The sequence below is a fragment of the Physeter macrocephalus genome, chromosome 12 (genome assembly GCF_002837175.3).
Source record: "Physeter macrocephalus isolate SW-GA chromosome 12, ASM283717v5, whole genome shotgun sequence".
Lineage (NCBI taxonomy): Eukaryota > Metazoa > Chordata > Mammalia > Artiodactyla > Physeteridae > Physeter > Physeter macrocephalus.
Genome location: NC_041225.1, coordinates 87,025,219 through 87,047,952, shown reverse-complemented (window position 1 = coordinate 87,047,952; position 22,734 = coordinate 87,025,219). Strand labels below are relative to the sequence as shown.

The 22,734-nt window shown below is 34.8% G+C and overlaps 1 protein-coding gene across 10 annotated transcripts in view; it reads left to right on the top strand.

The window, feature by feature from the left end:
- Positions 1–22,734, top strand: part of EXOC6B (exocyst complex component 6B) — a 735,227-nt gene that overhangs the window by 360,120 nt on the left and 352,373 nt on the right. For all 10 annotated transcript variants that reach the window (XM_055089243.1, XM_024133527.3, XM_055089241.1 and 7 more), the window contains 4 exons: positions 7,186–7,257; positions 8,102–8,199; positions 9,792–9,897; positions 10,775–10,884. In XM_055089243.1, coding sequence (XP_054945218.1) covers positions 7,186–7,257; positions 8,102–8,199; positions 9,792–9,897; positions 10,775–10,884 — 386 coding nt within the window. The remainder of the gene's footprint in view (positions 1–7,185; positions 7,258–8,101; positions 8,200–9,791; positions 9,898–10,774; positions 10,885–22,734) is intronic.

Below are 22,734 nucleotides of genomic sequence, written 5' to 3'. Positions count from 1 at the left end.
TAGAGAATGGACTTGAGGATATGGGGAGGGGGAAGGGTAAGCTGGGACGAAGTGAGAGAGTGGCATGGACATATATACACTACCAAATGTAAAATAGATAGCTAGTGGGAAGCAGCCGCATAGCACAGGGAGATCAGCTCGGTGCTTTGTAATAGTGGTTTTATACACACCCACATCCATACCCATCCCCCCCCACACACACATATTTTAAATTTCTTTGAGTCAAAGGGTGTACTAAGCATATATGTCATGCAGCTCTCTAACCAAATTGCTATTGAAATAACATGTAAGAAAAACTAAAAAGAGAAACACTGCAAAGTACCTCTATAGGCCAGAAGTTTTGAAAAATTTCTTTGAATTTAGAAAACAGATGGAATCAGCATAATGACTCAACCTGAGAAAAGAAAATATTACATTAAATATGGTATAGAGGGTATTGTCAAAGTAGGAAACATTGTTCCAAATGGAATCTAGGAATACTCTAAATTCAGTCAACAAATGTTATGAGCAGGAATGAGGCTGGGAGAAATCTTAAGGGAAATTATTTAGAGGTCTACTTTCTAAAAATCTTGGCTAGACAGCAGGTTACCCAATTCCTTTGGCCAACCTTACCATCAACATAAAGAGATGATAGCATGATTAGTGAAGTTCTCTAGTACTACTTTTTGAGCAAGGTGATTCATCTGCCCCACCTACATACAAAGAGCCTATAGTCAGTTTTTGGAAAACAGACTTAAAAGCTGCAGAGGGTGAAACCCATACCAGTTATACATACTAATCAATCTAGTCCTTCATTTCTAAACATAAACAAATGCCGAGTCATAGAATATTTGAGGAAAACCAATTACATCAAATAGAAGACAATAATAAACAAATTGCATAGCTATTCTTTAGCAAATACAAATAAGTCATGGACTAGGAGATAAATTTATAAAGTAATAATTATTTCTCATTTTAGGAATATAGGAAGCTAGGTCATTCATAGCAGCTGTTCAGCTTGAAACAACTAAAAGTACTGCTTTATGTACTGCATATAAGATGTTGTTTAAGTCTAGAGTGCTTAGTAAGGTTATTAAGGAATTACCAGGCCAAATCCAGGGGAAATTGAGAGTCCAGAGCTCCAGAAAGATAGACTTAAACACTTAAACTGCATTTGCCTTGAGGTTACTTGTTAGTCCAGGCAATTTGTACTCAGATTTGATAGTCTCTGGGGCCTATCTGGGTTGGAGAGTCTAATATGGTGCCCTCCCCCACATTAGGCTGGAAAGAACTATTCTTTTCAGGTTAAGATTGAATCAGAAGTAAATGAAAAAGCAGTCAAAATTCTTCCTTTAAAGAAATCTTCAGGTCTAGGGAGTTTTTTCTTGAATTCCTATCTTACATAAACTCTTGGAGAATAGAAAAGAGGAAACACCAACTCATTTTATAAGGTGTGTGTAATCTTGATAATGAAGCCAGATTTGGATAGTACAAGAACTCATAAACTCATAAATATACAGGCTCATTCATAAATATAGATCAGAAATCTTAAATAAAATATTAGAAAACAGAATTCAGCAGTTTACAAAGAACATTAATATGTTGAGTTTGTCATAGCAAATGCAAGCTTAGTTCAATATTACAAAGTCTATTAATGTAATTTAATGAATTAATAGATTAAAGGACAAAAATTATGTAATCATTTCAATAGATACAGAAAAGCATTTAATAAAACACACCATAAATTCATGGTAAGATCTCTTAGTAAATTGAAAACATAAGAGAATTTCTTTAAACTGATAAAAATCTATCCTCAAAAACCTGTAAGTATCATATTTAATTACCATCACTTCTATTTTGTATTGTATTTGACGTCGTACTTAGTGTTGTAAAGATAGAAACATAAATAAATTAAAAAATACACCTTTGAAAGGAAGAAACAAAATTGTCATTTTTGCAGATGATATATTTTTGTACATTGAAAATTCAAAGAATTTACAGAAAATTTATTACAATTAATGGAAGAGGTTAGCATGGTCCCTGATAGAAAATCATTATGAAAAATCAATTGCCATTTTATAAACCAGGAATAAAAGTTGAAAAGTTAAAATTTTTAAAAGATAAAATTGATACAATAGCATACATTAAAAGTAGTAGAAATATATCTAGCAAAATATGTTCAAGACCTCCATGGAGAAAATTCTAAAATGTTTTTGAGAGAGGAAAAGGAATTAAAGAGGAACTAAATAAAATTGAAATAGCATGTTCATTGATTGGAAGAGTTATTATTGTAGATATTTGTTCTCTTAAAATTGATCTATAAATTTAATTCAGTGGCAGTCAAAATCTCAGTAATCTTATTTTTGGGAGGATGAGTACCTTTGCAATCTGATTGTAATATTGTTAAGCCAGTACAAAAGCCAGGAACAGCTAAGAGACTCCTGAAGACTGAGATAAGGTAGGTGGGTTTTCTATACTGGATATCAAGGCTTAATTTAGAAATCTTATTAAATGAGTACCAGACACTCTGGTACTGTCATTGGATAGATAATGAAACAGAATATAGAGCCTCCAAAAAAGATCTTTGATATTTATAAAAGAGATAGTATTGCAGGTCAGTGAGTAGAGGACAGACATTTCAATGAATAGTACTGGGACAATTGACTATCAGTATGGGGGAAATAATACACCAAAAAATGAGTTTCAGGTTGATAAAATATCAAAATATAAAATGTAAGGCCATAAATCTTTCAGAAGATAGTATAAGAGAATATCTTTATGATTCAGGTTAGGGAAGGAATTCCTAACTAAAATACCAAAGGCACTAACCATAAAGAAAAATATTCATACATTAAATATTAAGCTACGTTAAAACTGTAAGAAAAAAAAACAAAAAAACGAAAGATAGTAGATAAAATAAGCTATATGATGAGAAATGATGTTTTCAGCACAAAATCAGCAAAGAACTAACAAAATATATAAAAATTTCACTATTCATCATGACAATAGAGACAGACATCTCAATAGAAAAAACAAGCAAGGGCTTCCCTGGTGGCACAGTGGTTGAGAGTCCGCCTGCCAATGCAGGGGACACGGGTTCGTGCCCCGGTCTGGGAAGATCCCACATGCTGCGGAGCGGCTGGGCCCGTGTGCCCTGGCCGCTGGGCCTGCACATCTGGAGCCTGTGCTCCACAACGGGAGAGGCCACAACAGTGAGAGGCCCGCGTACCGCAAAACAAACAAACAAACAAAAAACAAGCAAAAGATTTAAACAGGTATCTCAACTAAGGAAGGAATTCACTTGGCTGAGAAACATGTGAAAGGTGATCAACTTTAGTGCATCATTGAAATGCAAATTAAAACCAAATGAGATAACATTATGTAAGAATTAATAACACAAATGTTGATAAGGATATGAAGTATTCAGAACCCCTTTGAAAAAAATTAGCATCATCTTTTAAAGTCAAAGATCCTGATGAACCAGAAATTCTTTTCCTAACTATATTCCCTTGAGAAACTTGCCCTAATGCACCATAATACACATGCAAGAATATTCATTCCAGCGTTGTTGAATTTTCAAAATTAGAAATGACTTAAATGTCCATTGGTAATAAAATGAACAATCTGGGTTAAACTCCTAACATGGAATATTATACAGCATGAAAATGCCCAAACTATAGCTATATACAGTAGCATGGATGTATTTTACAAGTATAATGTTGAATTATAAAAGCAAGACAAAATTATACATAGATTTTTTCCACTTACATAATATTGAGAAAGAAAATATTGAGTAAGACTGAGTATTTAGATGGTTACAAAGCAATGAAATTAAGAGAATGAACTGACAGGCATATGTGATAAAGGCCTGGTACTGAAAATATATAGAGAACTCTTAACACTCAACAGTAAGAAAAAAATTAAAAAACGGGCCCAATTAAAAAACAGGCAAAAATTCTGAACAGATACCTCACCAAAGAAGATATTCAAATGGCAGGAAAGCATACAAAAGATGCTCGACACCATATGTCCTCAGGGAATTACAAATTAAAACAACACTGAGCTCCCACCACACACCCATTAGAATGGCTACAATACTGACAACACCAAATGCTGGAGAGAATGTGGAACAGCAGGAACTCTCATTGTTGATGGGAATGGAAAATGGTACAGCCAGCTTAGAAGAGAGTTTGGCAGTTTCTACAAAATGAAACATACTCTTATTATATGATCCAGCAAGTACACTCTAGGTATTTGCCAAATGAGTTGAAAACTTACGTTAACACAGAAACCTGCCCACTCATGTTTATAACAGCTTATTCATAATAGCCAAAACCTGGAAGCAACCAAGATGTCCTTTAGTAGGTGAATGGATAAACAAACTCTGGTACATTCTTATAATTGAATATTTATTCAGTGGCAAAAAAGAAATGGTCTATGAATCCACAAAAAGACATGGAGGAAAGTTAAATGCATATTGCTAAGTAAAGTAACCCAATCTGAGAAGGCTATATACTCCTATGATTCCAACTATATGACATTCTGGACAAGGCAAAATTATAGAGACAGTAAAAAGATCAGGGTTGCCAGGATTTGAGAGAGGGATGGAGGGATGAATAAGTGGAAGACAGGGAATTTTTAGAGCAGTGAAACTATTCTCTACGATATTGTAATGGTGGAATATGTCATTATACATACGTTAAAACCCATAGATTATATAACACAAAGAGTAAACTCTAATGTAAAGTATGGACTTCAGTTAATAACAGTGTGTCAGTATTGGTTCATCAGCTGTACCAAATGTTACCACACTAATGCAAGATGTTATAATAAGGGAATCTGTGCATGAATTTCTGTGTGAAGGGATATATGGGAACTCTGTACTTTCTGCTCAATTTATCTGTAAATGCAAAACTGCTCTAAAAATAAAGTTTATTAAGTTAAAAAATACAAAGAAGCAAAAAATGACGGAAAGACATGGAAATGATTATCATAAATGTCATGATAATGTTTTCCTGAGTGGAGAGAAAAGAAGTTGTTTTGGAGCTTCTGGCATGCTGGTGCTCTTTAGTTTTGTTTGCCTGGTGAAATTGTACATATAGGTTTTATTTATTATTTTCTTTATGTATACTATATTCACAATTTTTAAAAACATGGTAAGGAGGAAAAGGAAGGAAGCAAGCCACAGAAGGATAGAAATCAAAGATAAACATTGCTTTCTTGGAAATTTATGACTACCATTATAGAGAAATTTAATTCAAAGATTAAATAGATAAAACTGCATATCATTCTGTGATCAAGAAGACAAAATCAAATATATGTCCCAAAATATAGAGAGAAGACACAAAGAGATGGAAAATATGAATGGAAAGTTAAGGAACATGGATAATTTATGTAGATTTTTGGTTGTATCTAATAGGGATTTAGAAAGAAAGTACAGTCACAAAGCAGGGGACTTAAATATTTAAATAAAAGAGGGGAATTTCCCTGCATTAAAGAAAGACTAGGTTATTACAGTTGAAAGGATGCATTTTTTTGGTCAGGCAGGGTAAATTAGGGCAGACAGTTTTCTCACATCTGAAATTGTGTATTTTAGTTTGAGTGCAAAAGAGAGGCATTTCCAAACACATGAGGGTTCCAAGTTTACTTTTCACCCATCCTGTCTTACTGGTGTTTTACCAAAAATGAAAAAGAAATTCTAAATACAAGATGGGATGGGAGTAAATAAATGTGTGCAAAAATGAGAGTAAAACTCATAGATAAATCTAAATAACTGATTGTTTGATTATTTGTAAAGTTTATGCTATTAAGAATGCCTAAAAGAGGAGAGGCTTAATGTTTAAAACATTTTTTAGATGAAAACCCAGATTATTTCAAATAAACAGTGGGCAGAAATTATATAACTTATTAATAGCCAGTATAAGATAATTTGAAAAAACTGATCCAGTGAAAAACAGGAAAGGAAACAAAAAAGAAAGAAGAATCATTGAAAATAGAAAACTTAAAATAAGATGGCTAGAATAGGTCCAAATATGTAAGTATTCATGAGAAATGCCAGAGTTGGAAAGTATTATAGTTTGGTTACTAAGAGAGATTCATACATTAAGATCACACAGAAAGATTGAAAATAAAGAATGGGGAGCAAAAAGGACAATATTCTTCAAGAAAATTGGATTGAAGTTAAAGACCATTAAATGGGAGAAGAGAGGAACATTTGCTTTGATATTATTTTTAACCCACCAAAAAGACAATAACCCATTTATTGGGGACAAGCAAACATCAGTATGTAAATAAACAAAAACTGTTAAGTAGTAGGAAGAGAAACCAAGGGACCACACCACTGTGGGAGAATTCAACACTCCTCCTTCAGGAACTGAGCAATTAAGTAGAGAGCAAGTAATCAAACTATAATTAAGAGAATTTGAATAGCAAAGTCACTGAAAAATAGTGCCATATACATCTTTGTAGCTTGCCCACAGAAGGCATCTTCCATGTCATTTCAGTTTTCAAATTTGTTGATGAGAGGTTATACATGGACTTTATTTGTAATTTGTATTTTCCTCTGTATTTATGTTTGTTTTTGTATTCTTTGTATTGTTTAGTTTTGTTTTCTCTTTGTTGTTTAATTGGACTTACCTGTGATTTGTCTATTTTATTGATTTTATGTTTAACTTGAGCTTTTGGTTTCATTGATCAAATCTTTCATGTCTTCTCTATGTCACTAATGTCTGCTTTTTATTTTATCAGTTTTGTTCTCTCACTTATTTATGGTTTATTTTGGCTTTTTTGGCCTAGCTTCATGAGTTGAGTGCTCAGTTTGTTTATTTTAAATCTTTTATGTTTTCTAATGTTCACATATAAAGATGTAATTTGTTTTAAAATGGCATTAGCTGCATTCCATAGGTTTTGATATGAACTATTTCATTGCTGTTCATTTTAAAATAATCTGCAATATCAATTTTGATTTCTTCTTTAACCAAACAGTTATTTAGAAGTGTGTTTTTAAATTTCCAAGTGTTAAAAATGTAGATCATGGATTATTGGAGTCTTTACTCACTCTTCCCTGGCTGAATCTGGTGTTACTTTAAACCAGGAAGGTTATCCAGAGAGCCTTTACCAGGTGCAGCATTAAGCAGTTGAGTAAATCAAAATTTACTTTTATTTTTAATAAAGGTGTTTTTCCTCATTGTCTTTTATTTCCTTTAGTCTTACTGCTCTGATCCAAACCTCGTGTTAGATTTGAAGAACCTCATTGTGCTTTTTGCTGACACACTTCAGGTTTGTGGTTTATGTTTACACAGACTTATCTAGATGAGTGTTTCATCAGCTCTAAATCTTTTCATTGTCTATCTAAGCTTGAGTAAGTAACTTTTAGTTTTTAGTTGTGTTTCTTCTTTTCCTAGAGCTAGATCTTTTTATCTCTTTGTAGCATTTCCTGGTCATCACCTTGACCGTTTATGTTCTCATAAATTGTTCTCATCCCCCTTTTTTTCTCAAGGCAAATCAATTAATTGAACTCACTACCTTAGTTCTTCAAAATGTCCTTAATTCAGATATAATGTCTGAGTGATTTTGGAGTTTCTTAACTACTATTTTAAATAGTGAACCACATTTTGTTTTTGTTTTTGTTTTTTTTTGCGGTACGTGGGCCTCTCACTGCTGTGGCCTCTCCCATTGCGGAGCACAGGCTCCGGACGCGCAGGCTCAGTGGCCATGGCTCACAGGCCTAGCCACTCCGCAGCATGTGAACCGCATATTATATCCAATAGAATAGCATTAGAAGTGGGTGATATTGGTAACATTCTCATTTTCTCTCCCTATTCCTGAAGGTTGCTAAGAGTTACAGAAGGAGTTGTAGGGAAAACTTAGCTGACATTTATACCCAGTATATATTAATTTTAATGTTCATCTTTTAATTTTTTTCTGACTGGCTTATATTGGTATATATCTTTTAATTCTTGAGAATGAACACTAGATATTAGGTGGGAATGAAAGATTTTTCTTATCATGGTTTTATTTAAATTGTTGGCTAAAGAACAAAAATATCTTTCAGTGCCTAATCTCTCATGTTGCTTAAAAAAATCACCTTATGAAATGAAGCTATTTTCTTATTTTGTTTCAGGTGTATGGTTTTCCTGTAAATCAGCTTTTTGACATGCTGTTAGAAATCAGAGATCAATATAGTGAAACTTTGCTAAAGAAGTGGTCAGGTATTTTCAGGTGAGAAATTGTCTATAGTGTGTGTGTGTGTGCACACGCACGTGCGCATGCATGTGTGTACACACGTCTTTATACATAAGGTTTTTCAGATGTGATAAGCAACAAGTATATGTGACATATTTTTTCTAGCTCTGATCCCAGTTATGATTAAGAATTCAAGTAAGGTGTAGTGATGTCCCAAATAAAGTTCCCGAGATATCCAGTCTCAGTATATTAGTACCTACTATGTGAGGAGTCCCCAGATCCCATTTTGGCTTTTTTGTTTCCTTGAGTGAATGTCATATACCTTGGTTCATACCAACCAGATCACCTTGTGTCTTCTTAATCTGTTTTTTGATTTTCTCTTTGAGGATCATGCCCAGTCTATGTCTCACTTGTAAGGTAGTGGCTTTTGAGCCCTTTCGAGTAATTTAGTTTTTTTGGAACTTTTTTGAAGACTCAACTCATGTGATTCCTCATCTTCTTTCTTCTCTTATACCCAGAGAAGAGATCTATTACAATCCAGTATTTGAAGCATATTATTTAAATAGTTACTGCAACATGCATACAACAATAAGAAAATTATTGTATTACACCTCCACTTACAGATGTTTCCTTGCACTGTTTTCCTGGTACACAACTCAGGTCAGCTCACTTGTTTCTTCTCCTTTTGAACCTTTACTCCTTAAAGTGATCTTTCTGCTTACTGTAAGACCTCTTCCCCAGATCAGCTTACTCTACTTTCAGGTTCGTATAGCTTTAAGATATTACATTGTCCCTTTAATCTTACTCTTCACATTTTATGAACATGTCTCTGATAATCATGTAGTGCAACTCATTTATATATTAATATAAACATTTGTGTTTCTAAAAGCCCAGTTTATTAATGATACAGTTTTATTTAGAGGAGGATTATCTCTTGAAAATTAGTAACATGATATATCCATGGTTTTAAGAGCATCTGATCTGATGCCTTCAGTAAATTTCTTTTTTGATTTTGGTAGTATGGTCTCTGCTTTTAGAGAAACCCCAGTCCAGTTAAGGAGGCGGAGCCTATGGATGAAGAAAAAGTCATTCTTAATATAGAGCAGTAGATGAAGTAAATGAACATAATTTGGATTTATTATAGAACTTGGTTTTCCTCATCTGCCAGTTTTGAAAGTTAGATCTAGTACAGAATTAAAGAACATAATAAAAAATGTCTTTTTTTTTTAAAAACAAATAAAACCTCTTTGCCTTCTCCAGAGCTCACATTCTTTTATTATTTACTTCTCACTTGCCTTAAGGCTTCAACATGTTGCCTTAAAATTTTCTTTCTGACCTGTAAATCTCAAACACTATGAGGTCATGTTTATAATTGTGTTCTATTTGTTTTAGAATGTAATTTTCCTTCTTTTTTCTTTTTTTTTTTTTTAAAGATGTCCTTACCTGAGACCAAATAGCTGTATTATAAAAGGAATAAATTAGGGACTGGGAAACATTTATTTTGGCTTGTGGTGGATATGCAACTCTTGGAGCTCACCTGAAAATTATTTGTGATCACTATAGTGATTAACTAACCCTTCTTTCCTTTTTCCCTCCTCCCTTCCTTTCTTCTTTTATTTTCTTTATAGAAACATACTTGATTCTGACAACTACAGTCCTATACCAGTAACAAGTGAAGAGATATATAAAAAGGTGGTAGGACAATTCCCATTCCAAGATACAGAGCTGGAAAAGGTAAGGAACACTTTAAAATAAATTTCTCTGATTTGGCATCCCCTTAAAGCTTTCTTTGTATCAGTCTCATTAAAGGCATAACTTCTAACTCAATGGGTTAGAAATCTGAAACACCTTCAAAGGATGAGTTTGGGGCTTAGAAGGGCTTAGAAGAACAGAAGTTCCTGTTTGGGGAATCAGTAAATGGCTTTGGGGTATTGTCACCTCTGAAGTGTTTGGGGGATTGCTGGAAGTGTTCCATTTTGCCTTACACTTTCAAATACTTGCTTTTATTATACTTTTAGGACATTTTATCCCCAAAACATACAGTAGAATTTACCATGCTATATAACTGTATTGGTTTTGACAGTGCATTGAGTCATGTATGTACTACTACAATAATGATACAGAACAGTTCCATGATTCCAAAAAATTCCCTCATGCTACACCTTCTTAATCAGTTCCTCCTCTAACCCCCAGCCTTTGCCAACCAGCAGTCTTGTTGCTATCCATCACTTTTGCCTTTTCTAGAATGCCTTATAAATGGAATCATACAGTATGTAACCTTTTGAGACTGGCTTCTTTCACTGAACATAATGCTTTTGATATTCATCTAAGTTGTTGCATGTATCAATAGCTCATTACTTTTTCTTGCTGAATATATATCACAATTTATTTATCAGGTTTTGGAGGACATTTGAATTATTGTTTATTTAATTTAATCTTATTCTTTTTAGTATCAGAAAACTTTCACAAATATATATTTTTTAAATTTGAGGTTGTTAAGCAGGCAGTTCACAGTGTGGAAGAAAATTTCTTTTGCATTTTAATTAATTTATAAGTATTTTCAATGTATGTTGGTTTGTGACTTGTCTTTCATTAATTCTTGCTTTTACAGCAACCATTTCCAAAAAAGTTTCCATTCTCTGAATTTGTGCCAAAAGTTTACAACCAAATTAAAGAATTTATCTACGCCTGTCTGAAGTTTTCAGAAGATCTTCATCTAAGGTATAGTATGAAACAATGGAAATACAACAGATAGTGAGATTATGAATCCATATACATAAATATTCTGGAATACTTTTGATGTTCCCTTAGCTCTTATTTTGAAAGTCTTAATATTAGCCCTTTACAGTGTGGCACTGCTATATTTATATGGTCATGGTGAAAGGGAAAGTTGGAAACTCTTGAATAATTCTTTTTGTTTATATTATTTACTTTATTCTCTGCTATTTTCTTTACACATTTGCATTTCAACACTTTCTATCTAGTGAGAATTCACTAGAAAAGAGTAGTATAATATACTAGTTTTTACATTCTATTTGATGAAATTTTAAGGCCCATAGGGGAGTAGCATGTGAAATTCTTTGGAAATACCATTCTTTCCAAATATTCTCTGGACTTGTTAAAGGAATTCATATCTCCTTTAAGTTTAATTATTTCACTAACGTATATTGAGCCTATTTATATACCAGATGCATCCTACTTCTTGGGGATGCAGAATTAACAGACACAGTTTTTTGCCCTTAGATATCATCAGTATTTACTGAGGATAATAGACATGAAAATAGACAGTTAAAATATACCATGGTGAGTGTTGTAATATGTCTAGTGTGCTTGCAAAACACTAAGAAGAACGCTTAATTCATCTTAAAGAATTTGAGGGAGAATTATTGGCTTTTTAAAGGAGCCTCCTTCTCTCAGTGAGTATCACCGTTCGCCCATATTGGAAATCCGAGAATCATTTTCAACTCTTATTTTCTATTAATAACTATTTTTCTTAAAAATAAAGTTTCAGATATTGGTCTAAATTTTTATAAACCCTTCATGAATATGTTCTTACATCTATAAAACTCAAAATAGTACTTATCTATGAGGTACTAGGGAGCATACTCCATTGTTACAGAGGAGGACTGTGAGGCAAACAGAGATTAAGTAACTTCATGAAGGTCACACAGGGAGTAAGTATTCAAGCCAGGATTCAAATCCAATCAGCATCAGCATCAACAAAATAATTACTGCCATGTTTATAAACCTTATTCTTTGGCAGTCATATTATGAAGTATTTTACATGCATTATCTCAGGTATTTATAATATTTCTTTGAGGTAAGCACTAATTATTACCATTTAACAAATGAGGGCAGTACTCATTTGTAAATGAGCTTCCCTAAATCTAATTGAGGACAAAATTAAATCGATTTCTTCTTTTCAGTTTTTTTTTTTTTTTCTTTAAAGTTTTCTCTTCCCAGTATGGCTGCTTTAATTCATGTTGTAGTCATATTTGTCTTGGACTATGTAAGTAGTCTCCTAATTGTTCTTTTACCTCTAACTTTACTTTCCCAAACATCTGTCATTTCGTTTTCCTTATTCTATTCTGTATGTCCCCTAGAGTAAGTTTTCTAAAATCAAATCTTATCATTTAACTTATTCTTCTCACCTTTGCAGAGATTTCTCACGGCATACAGGATAAAGTTCTCACGGCATACTCTAGCCTGACATATTTGTCTATTTGCCTCCTCCTCCATTCCTTGACCTAGTCCCCTGTACCTTTTCCAGATTCATATCTCAGGGTAATTTCCCTGTCACCCCATGCTTCAGTCATACCAGCCTATTTGCTATTTTCTGATCATAACATGCTATTTTTTATCTCTCTTAATTTGCTCATGACTTTCTCTCTACTTGAAATTATTTCTTCTCTTCTGAAGCTTCTGACTCACTTCTAACCATCCTTCAAGATTCAATTTAAATATCATGTGCTGAATGAAGCTTTTTGACCACTTCCACCCCTAATGGAGTTGATCTGCTGACTCCTTTGTGCTACTTCGGTAATCTCTGAATACTGTCATTATAGCTCATCTTAGATTTTATTGCTCTATTGTATCTATGTGTTTCTCTGTGTGGTAGACTATAAGCTCCTTTGTTTATTTATTTGTTTTATTCATCATGCATTGTGAGTAATCTGTTTGTGAGATGGTGCTTGGTAGTAAGGACATTAAGATGCTGAAAATCTATGTCTTCGAAGAGTAACTACTATAATTGAGGAACTGTGCAATTATTATTAAGTGCTGTGATGAAAATATACAGCAACAAAATAAGAACCAAGTCTGAGACAAATTGAGGATGTAAGAAAAGGCCTCTTGAAGGGTAGAAACATTTTAAGTTTTGTTCAGCACAATATCCTCCGCACCCAGCTTAGTAAATTTTAAAGGAAAGAAGGGAGGGAGGGAGGGAGGGAGGAAGGAAGGAAGGAAGGAAGGAAGGAAGGAAGGAAGGAAGGAAGGAAGAAACAGGAAAGAAAGAAGGAAAGAAAGAAGTGAGTGAAATATATGGTGTGCCACTCAACTCTGAAAATAGACAACTGGAAAATAGTTTTGGTAACTTGCTTGATAGCCATTCTTGCTAAGTAAAAAAATGAAACATGGGGTTTGTGTAATTAATTACTTCTTTTCTCTGAAAATGAGATTGATTTCATAGAAATGTTCTTTTGGAAATGAGATTATCTTTGGAAATTATAAACCAAAACATTTTTACCCTTCAAATGACCACCATCAAATTACTTAGTACCAGAGAATGGTCTCTAAGGTACTTTTTGGTATGTTACTGTATGTAAGTTATTACAAGTTCATTGCATAATGACTTTTTCTATCCTTTTTTGGAGGAAAGGTAATATGGTAAAGGGATAATCTGAGTAAATTGTTCAGAAGTCTTTTTACTGCTTAACTATATTAAGTTTTTGCCTGAAAACTCCTTTGATACGTTTAACATTGACAGTTTAAAAAAAATATTCAGTTTGTTGGGGGTTGGTTTACTGCTGCGTTTTACTCTTCAATTGCTGTTTATCTTATTTCCTGGGCTACATTTACATTATAGCCTGGAGTGACAGAAATCACTTTGGCAATCGTAGCTGTCATTGTGGGGAGATTATATTATGAGGTGTAAGACATAATATGAATAAAAACAGTTTTCTTAAACACAAGGCTCTCAAAACAAGAAAAACTGCTGTATTGAGATTCTTACGGGGACTTCCCTGGTGGCGCAGTGGTTAAGAATCTGCCTGCCAATGCAGGGGGCACAGGTTCGAGGCCCTGGTCCGGGAAGATCCCACATGCTGTGGAGCAGCTAAGCCCATGTGCCACAACTACTGAGCTTGTGCTCTAGAGCCCACGAGCCACAACTACTGAGCCCACATGCCACAACTACTGAAGCCCACTCACCTAGAACCCGTGCTCCACAACAAGAGAAGCCACTGCAATGAGAAGCCTGCACACCGCAATGAAGAATAGCCCCCGCTCACCACAAATAGAGAAAGCCCACGTGCAGCAACAAAGACCCAGTGCAGCCAAAAATAAATAAATAAATTTATAAGAAAAAGAGAGATTCTTATGAAGCTTTAAGCATAATTATTCTCTTAAATCAAACTTTAATTTTTTTTCCTAGCAAGAATTTTGTCTTTTACCTTGAACAGAGGATACTGAGAAAGATTACAGATATTGAATACATATGTAATTGTATGAATTCTGAGGACACAAAATTTATTTGAAAGTTTATTTTAAAAACAGCAAATAAATGGCATTTCTATGGTAAAATAATGTTCTGTCATTTGCACTTGACTTAAGAAATAGAATACACATATGTATATGCACACACAGATCTTTTTTTTAAGTTATAAAATTAGATCTCTGTAAAGAACTTGAGAGATATAGAATAGCACATAGAAGAAAAATGCAAACAACCCAAAAGTCTACCACATTAATAACCACCCTTTCTATATGAGAATTTCTTTCTTTTTTCTTTGTTTTTTTAGTCTTTCTTGTGAATACATGCACAGCCCTTTTTTTTTTTTAAGCTAATTCTTATGAGATACTTCTACTTATGTCTACAGTATAGAAAGCTGGAAAGAGTATTGCTTCTTCCCAAACAAAACAGATAAACTACAAAATGAAAACTTTTCTGGAACCCATTAGAGTTATGGAGTGACCAAATACCTGGAAATCCAAGTTGAGACTAGCCCCTCTCAGGAGAGAGTGACAGGATGCCCTGACTCCCTCATTTGTGGCAGAGCAAAGCTATCACACAGGTGAGAAAGAGGAAATCAACTAAATACTTAATGGATCAGTAACATCTTAGTTGGAGCTAAGATCCAGGAGGAATTTAACTCACTCATATGTCCTTTTCCATGGACCTCCACTGAGTGCTCATGAAAAAGACTGGGAGCTGGGTAAGAGATCAGAGAAAGCCATCAATGATGTTACAGGCATAGAGGATGGGATCTGCCACTGCTTTGAGAAGGGCATGAAGCCCCACCCCCCCTAGTTTGGATCCTTCACTCATGTAGACCAAAAACTTTGTGACACTGGGGGATGGGCAGCAAACTGTCTTTCTGAAGAACACAGGTAAAGACCCATTGTTAAAACCGTGGAGAAGGTAAAAGAAAAAAAAGCCTTTCAACCCTTGGGAGAAGGACAGAAAATAGTCCTGGGCTCAGGATCTTATACCAGTACCATGAGAGGTCTTCTAATACTGGGAGAGGGCAGAAAATTTCTGCACTAGACCCACCACATATACAAGGCAGAGTTTGGCTGCCACTGGAAGGAAAGGCAAGGATGTTGAGCAAGCTCCATCCCTTAGCATCAGGACACATGACCAGTCTAAAACTGAAGCTTGCCAGGACAACAGAGTAAGTCCTTTGATCTCCACTAATAGTCCAGTAAGAACTAAGTAACAAGTGGCAGAAATCTACCACTAGGTAATGGGCAAGAATGTAGGGAAAGAGAGATCAATTCTTTATTGTAGGCATGTAGGTATAGCTGAAAAATGTGGATGATGCAGAAACTTTTTGAAAAACCTTCTGGGATCCCAGTAATCACACATAGTCCCATGCTATCATTAGAAAAATTTGAAATCTGTGAAGCACTGAAGGTAATCATAGCAACAATAGAACCCAAACCCAGTTCAACTACTTATACTAATGGCCCAACAGAAGGAGAGAGATATAGGAGCACCTCAATATGTGAGGCAAATGCTAACAGCCATAAAAGAAGAAATTGACAGTAACACAATAGTAGTGGGGGACTTCAACACCACACTTACATCAATGGACAGATCATCCCGACAGAAAATCAATAGCGAAACAGGTCTTAAGTGACACATTAGATGGACTTATTTGATATTTATAGAGCATTCCATCTGAAAGCAGCAGAATACACATTCTTTTTAAGTACTCATGGAAAATTCTCCAGGATAGACCACCTGCTGGGCCATAAAGCAAGCCTTGTGAAATTTAAGAAAATTGAAATCATATCAAGCATGTTCTCTGACCATAATGCTGTGAGATTAGAAATCAACTACAAGAAAAAAAAAACTGTAAAAAACACAGACACGTGAAGCCTAAACAATATGCTACTAAGTAGCCAATGGATCACTGGAAAAATCAAAGAGGAAATAAAAAAATACCTAGAGACAAGTGAAAATGAAAACAAGACAATCCAAAACCTATGGGATGCAGCAAAAGCAGTTCTAAGAGGTAAGTTCATAGCAATAGTATCTTAACTCATAAAACAAGACAAATCCCCAATAAACAACCTGACCTTAAATCTAAAGCAACTACAGGAAGAAGAACAAACAAAACTCAAAGTTAGCAGAAGGAAAGAAATCATAAAGATCAGAGCATAAATAAATGAAATAGAGATGAAGGAAACAATAGAAAAGATCAATGAAACTAAAAGCCAGTTCTTTCAAAAGATAAATAAAATTGATAAACCTTTAGCCAGACTCATCAGGAAAAAAAGGGAGAGGGCTGAAATCAATAAAGTTAGAAATGAAAAAAGGAGAAGTTACAACTGACACCACTGAAATACAAAGGATCATAAGAGACTACTACAAGCAACTGTATGCCAACAAAACAGACGACCTAGAAGAAATGGACAAACTCTTAGAAAGGTACAGTCTCCCAAAACTGAACCAGGAAGAAATAGAAAACATGAACAGACCAACCAAGCAATGAAATTGAAACTGTGAATAAAAAACTGACAAACAAAAGTCCAGGACCAGATGGCTTCAGAGAAGAATTCTATCAAACATTGAGAGAAGAGTTAACATCTATCCTTCTGAAACTGTTTCAGAAAATTGCAGAGGAAGGAACACTTCCAAGCTCATTCTATGAGTCCACCATCACCCTGATACCAAAACCAGACAAAAATAACACCAAAAAGAAGAGAAAATTACAGGCCAATATCATTGATGAACATAGATACAAAAATCCTGAACAAAATACTAGCAGTCCAAGTCCAACAATACATTAAAAGGTTCATACAGTGTGATCAAGTGGGACTTATCCCAGGGATGCCAGGATTTCTCAATATCCACATATCAATCAATGTGATATAGCACATTAAAAAATTGAAGACTAAAACCCATGTGATCATCTCAATAGATGCAAAAAAAGCTTTTGACAAAATTCATCACCCATTTATGATAAAAACTTTCCAGAAAGTGGAGATAGAGGGAACCTACCTCAACATAATAAAGAGCATATATGACAAATCCACAGCTAACATCGTACTCAATGGTGAAAAACTGAAAGCATTTCTTCTAAGATCAGGAACAAGACAAGGATGTCTACTCTCACCACTTTTATTCAACAAGTTTTGGAAGTCTTAGCCACAGCAGTCATAGAAGAAAAAGAAATAAAAGGAATCCAAATTGGAAAAGAAGTAAAACTGTCACTATTTGCAGATGACATGATACTATACATACAGAATCCTAAAGATGCTACCAGAAAACTACTAGAGCTCATCAGTGAGTTTGGTAAAGTTGCAGGATACAAAATTAACATACATAAATCTGTTGCATTTCTATGCATTAACAATGAAATATCAGAAAGAGAAATTAAGCAAACAATGCCATTTACCATCATATCGGAAAGAATAAAATACCTAGGAATAAACCTACGTAAGGAGGCAAAAGACCTGTATTCCAAAAACTCTAATATGCTGATGAAAGAAATAGAAGATGACACAAACAGCTGGAAAGTTATACCATGTTCTTGGATTAGAAGAATCAATATTATCCAAATGACTATACTATCCAAGGTAATCTACATATTCAATGCAATCCCTATCAAATTACCTATGGCATTTTTCGCAGACCCAGAACAAAAAATCTTAAAATTTGTATGGAAACACAAAAGACCCTGAATAGCCCAAACAATCTTGAGTAAGGAAAATTGAGCTGGAGGAATGAGGCCCCCTGACTTTAGACTACACTATAAAGCTACAGTAATCGAATCAGTATGGTACTGTCACAAAGCCAGACTTATAGATAAGTGGAACAGGATAGAAAGCCCAAAATAAACCCACACACCTATGGCCAATTAATCTACGACAAAGGTGGCAAGATTATACAATGGAGGAAAGACAGTCTCTTCAATAAATGTTGCTGGGAAAACTGGACAGCTACATGTAAAAATAAAATAAAATTAGAATATTCTTTAACACCATGCACAAAAATAAACTCAAAATGGATAAAAGACCTAAATGTAAGACTGGATACTATAAAACCCTTAGAGGAAAACATAGGCAGAATACTCTTTGACATAAATCACAGCAATATCTTTTTGGATTCACCTCCTAGAGTAATGAAAATAACAAAAATAAACAAATGGGACCTAATTAAACTTAAAGGCTTTTGCATAGCAAATAAACCGTAAACAAAATGAAAAGACAACCCACAGAATGGGAGAAAATATTTGCAAATGATGCAACCGACATGGGATTAATTTCCAAAATATACAAACAGTTCATGCAGCTCAATATCAAAAAAACAACCCCATCAAAAAATGGGCAGAAGATCTAAATAGACATCTCTCCAAAGAAGACATACAAAGAAGACATAGATGGCCGAAAAGCAGATGAAAAGATGCTTAACATCGCTAATTATTAGAGAAATGCAAATCAAATCTACAAGGAGATATCACCTCACACTGGTTAGAAAGACCATCATCAAAAAGTTTACAAACAACAAATGCTAGAGAGGGTGTGGAGAAAAGGGAACCCTCCTACATTGTTGGTGGGAATGTACATTGATACAGCCATTGTGGAGAACAGTATAGAGGTTCCTAAAAAAACTTAAAATAGAGTTACCATATGACCCAGCAGTCCCACTCCTGGGCATATATCTGGAGAAAACTATACTTCAAAAAGGTTCATGTACCCCAGTGTTCATTGCAGCACTATTTACAGTAGCCAAGACATAGTGGCAACCTAAATGTTCATCTACAGAGGTGTGGATAGAGAAGATGTGGTACATATGGAATATTACTCAACCATAAAAAAATAATGAAATAATGCTATTTGCAGCAACATGGATGGACCTAGAGATTATGAAGTCAGACAGAGAAAGGCAAATATCATATGATATCATTTGCATGTGGAATCTAAAAAACGATTCAAATGAACTTATTTACAAAACAGAAAAAGACTCACAGGCTTAAAAAACAAAGTTATGGTTACCAGAGGGGGAAGGCGGGGGGCAGGAGGGAGAAATTAGGTGGTTGGGATAAACATATACACACTACTATATATAAAATAGATAATCAATAAGGACATACTGTATAGCACAGGGAACTCTCTAGTCAATACTATGTAATAACCTATAAGGTAAAAGAATCCAGAAAAGAATAGATACACATATATGTATAACTAAATCACTTTGCCGTACACCTGAACACAACATTGTAAATCAACTATACTGCAATAAAAAATAAAGTGAGAATGATGCTGCCCTGGTGGGCCCCCACCCCTCCCTTCATGTGTGTTAACAATGGAGCTTCTATTATCAAACTTCGGCTTCATCCTGTTCCCACACCTGGTTGTGGCTCGGACCACACTCCAGCCCCTTAAGGGTATCTCTGCGCAGCCTACCCCAGTCCTCTTCCTGGGTCTCTCCGTTAAATCTGGATATTCAACACCGAGGCATCGCACACACCTAATGGTGTGTGCACATCTCTTTTGGGGAGTGCAGGGAGGTGGCCAGGACCACCTGTCATGGTCTCTCTATGTTCTGCCTGCTGCCATCTGGCTGCTACACTCTTCTCTGAGCCTATGCCTTGCTTTCTGTTCCGGCTGATCTCCCAGCTGGTGAAGGGGGTGCCCCAGGGGAGGAAACCTTTCCCGTTTTACAGCTTCCTTCCAGAGATGCACGTTCCTTTTTTCCCTTTCCTCCTACCCTGTTACGTTACGTGGTCATCTTTCTTGTAGTTTTGATTGCAAGAGATCTTTTGCCAGAGTTCAGCAGATATTCTGTGAGAATTGTTCCACATGTCAATGTATTTTTGATGTATTTATGGGAGGAGGTGAGCTCTACATCCTTTTATTCCACCATCTTGATCTCCTCTCCAAATCATATATGATTTTTATTCTTCAGTTTGTTAATGTGGTATATCACGCTGAGTAATTTGCAGATGTTGAGGTATCCTTGCATCCCTGGGATAAATATCACTTGATGATGGAGTATGATTGTTTTAATATATTATTGAATTCAGTTTGCTAATATTTTGATGAATATTTTTGGCTCTGTGTTCATCAGTGAAATTAGCCTGTAATTTTGTGGGTTTTTTTTTTTTGTGGTGTCTTTGTCTTGTTTCGATATCAGGGTTATGCTGTCCTCATAGAATGATTTTGGAAGTGTTTCTTCCTTTTCAATTTTTGTGACTAGTTAGAGAAGGATAGGTGTTAATTCTTTTAAAATGTTTGTTAGAGTTTATCTGTGAAGCCATCTGGTTCTGCACTTTTGTTTGTAGGGGGCTTTCTTTAAATTATTGATTCAGTTTCTTTATTTGTAATCAGTCTGTTCATATTTCTATTTATTCTTGATTCACTCTTGGGAGATTGTACGTTCTAGGAATCTGTCCATTTCTTGCAAGTTGTTCATTTTATTGCTGTGTAAGTTTTTCTAGTAGTCTCTTATGATCCTTTTAATTTCTGTGGTGTTGGTTGTAAAATTCCCTCTTTCATTTCTGATTTTATTTATTTGTGCCTCCTCACCTTTTATTCTAATGAATCTGGCTGATGGTGTATTGATTTTGTCTTTTCAAAGGAGCAACTCTTAAGTTTTATTGATTGTTTTTTAGTGTCTATTTTATTTATTTCTGCTCTAATCTTTATTATTTCTTTCCTTCTGCTTACTTTGGGTTTTATTTATTCATCTTTTTCTGGTTTCTTTAGGTGTCAGGTTAGGTTACTTATTTGAAATTTTTCTTATTTCATGAGATAGCTTTCATTGCTATAAACTTCCCTCTTAGAACTGCTTTTACTGCACCCAATAGATTTTCGATTGTTTTGGTTTTGTTTCTGTTTGTCTCTAGGCATTTTTAAAATTTCTTTCCTCATTTCTTCAGTGATCCATTGAATTTTTAGTAGCATATGGTTTAGTCTCTAGGTATTTGTGTTCTTTTGCAGTTTTTCTTCTTGTACTTGATTTCTAGTCTCATACCATTGTTATCAGAAAAGATTCTTGACATGATTTCAGTCTTCTTAAATTTATTGAGATTTGTTTTGTGGCCTAGCATGTGATTTTTCTTAGAGAATGTTTCATGTGCAATTGGAAAGAATGTGTATTCTCCTTTTGGATGGAATGTTCTAAATACATCTATGCAGTGCAACTGATCTAATGTGTTGTTTAAGGTAAGTGGTTCCTTATTGATTTTGTCTTGATGATCTGTCCATTGATGTAAGTGGAGTGTTAATGTCCCCTATTATTATTATTGTTTACTGTTTGCTTTATGTATTTATAGACTCCTATGTTGTATGCATATGTATTGAGAATTTTAAAATCTTGCTAGATTGACCCCTTTGTCATTATATAATGTTCTTTGTTTTTTGTTACCATCTTTATTTTACACTGTGTCTTGTCTGATTTGTGTTGCTACCCCAGTTTTCATTTCCATTTGCAGAGAATATTTTTTCCATTCTCTCATTTTCATTCTGTGTGTGTCTTTAGATCTGAAGTTAGCCTCTTGTAGGTGCCATATTTATGCACCGTGCTTTTTTTTTTTTTAACATCTTTATTGGAGTACAATTGTTTTACAATGCTGTGTTAGTTTCTGCTTTATAACAAAGTGAATCAGTTATGCATATACATATGTTCCCATATCTCTTCTCTCTTGCGTCTCCCTGCCTCCCACCCTCCCTATCCCACCCCTCTAGGTGGTCACAAACCACCTAGCTGATCTCCCTGTGCTATACGGCTACTTCCCACTAGCTATCTATTTTACGTTTGGTAGTGTATGTATGTCCATGCCACTCTCTCACTTTGTCACAGCTTACCCTTCCCCCTCCCCATATCCTGAAGTCCATGCTCTAGTAGGTCTGTGTCTTTATTTCCGTCTTAGCCCTAGGTTCTTCATGACCTTTTTTTTCTTAGATCCCATATATATGTGTTAGCATATGGTATTTGTTTTTCTCTTTCTGACTTACTTCAGTCTGTATGACAGACTCTAGGTCCATCCACCGCATGACAAATAACTCAATTTCATTTCTTTTTATGGCTGAGTAATATTCCATTGTATATATGTGCCACATCTTCTTTATCCATTCATCTGTTGATGGACACTTAGGTTGCTTCCATGTCCTGGCTATCGTAAATAGAGCTGCAATAAACATTTTGGTACATGACTCTTTTTGAAATATGGTTTTCTCAGGGTATATGCCCAGTAGTGGGATTACGGGGTCGTATGGTAGTTCTATTTGTAGTTTTTAAGGGAACCTCCATACTGTTCTCCATAGAGGCTGTATCAATTTACATTCCCACCAGCAGTGCAAGAGGGTCCCCTTTTCTCCACACCCTCCCCAGCATTTATT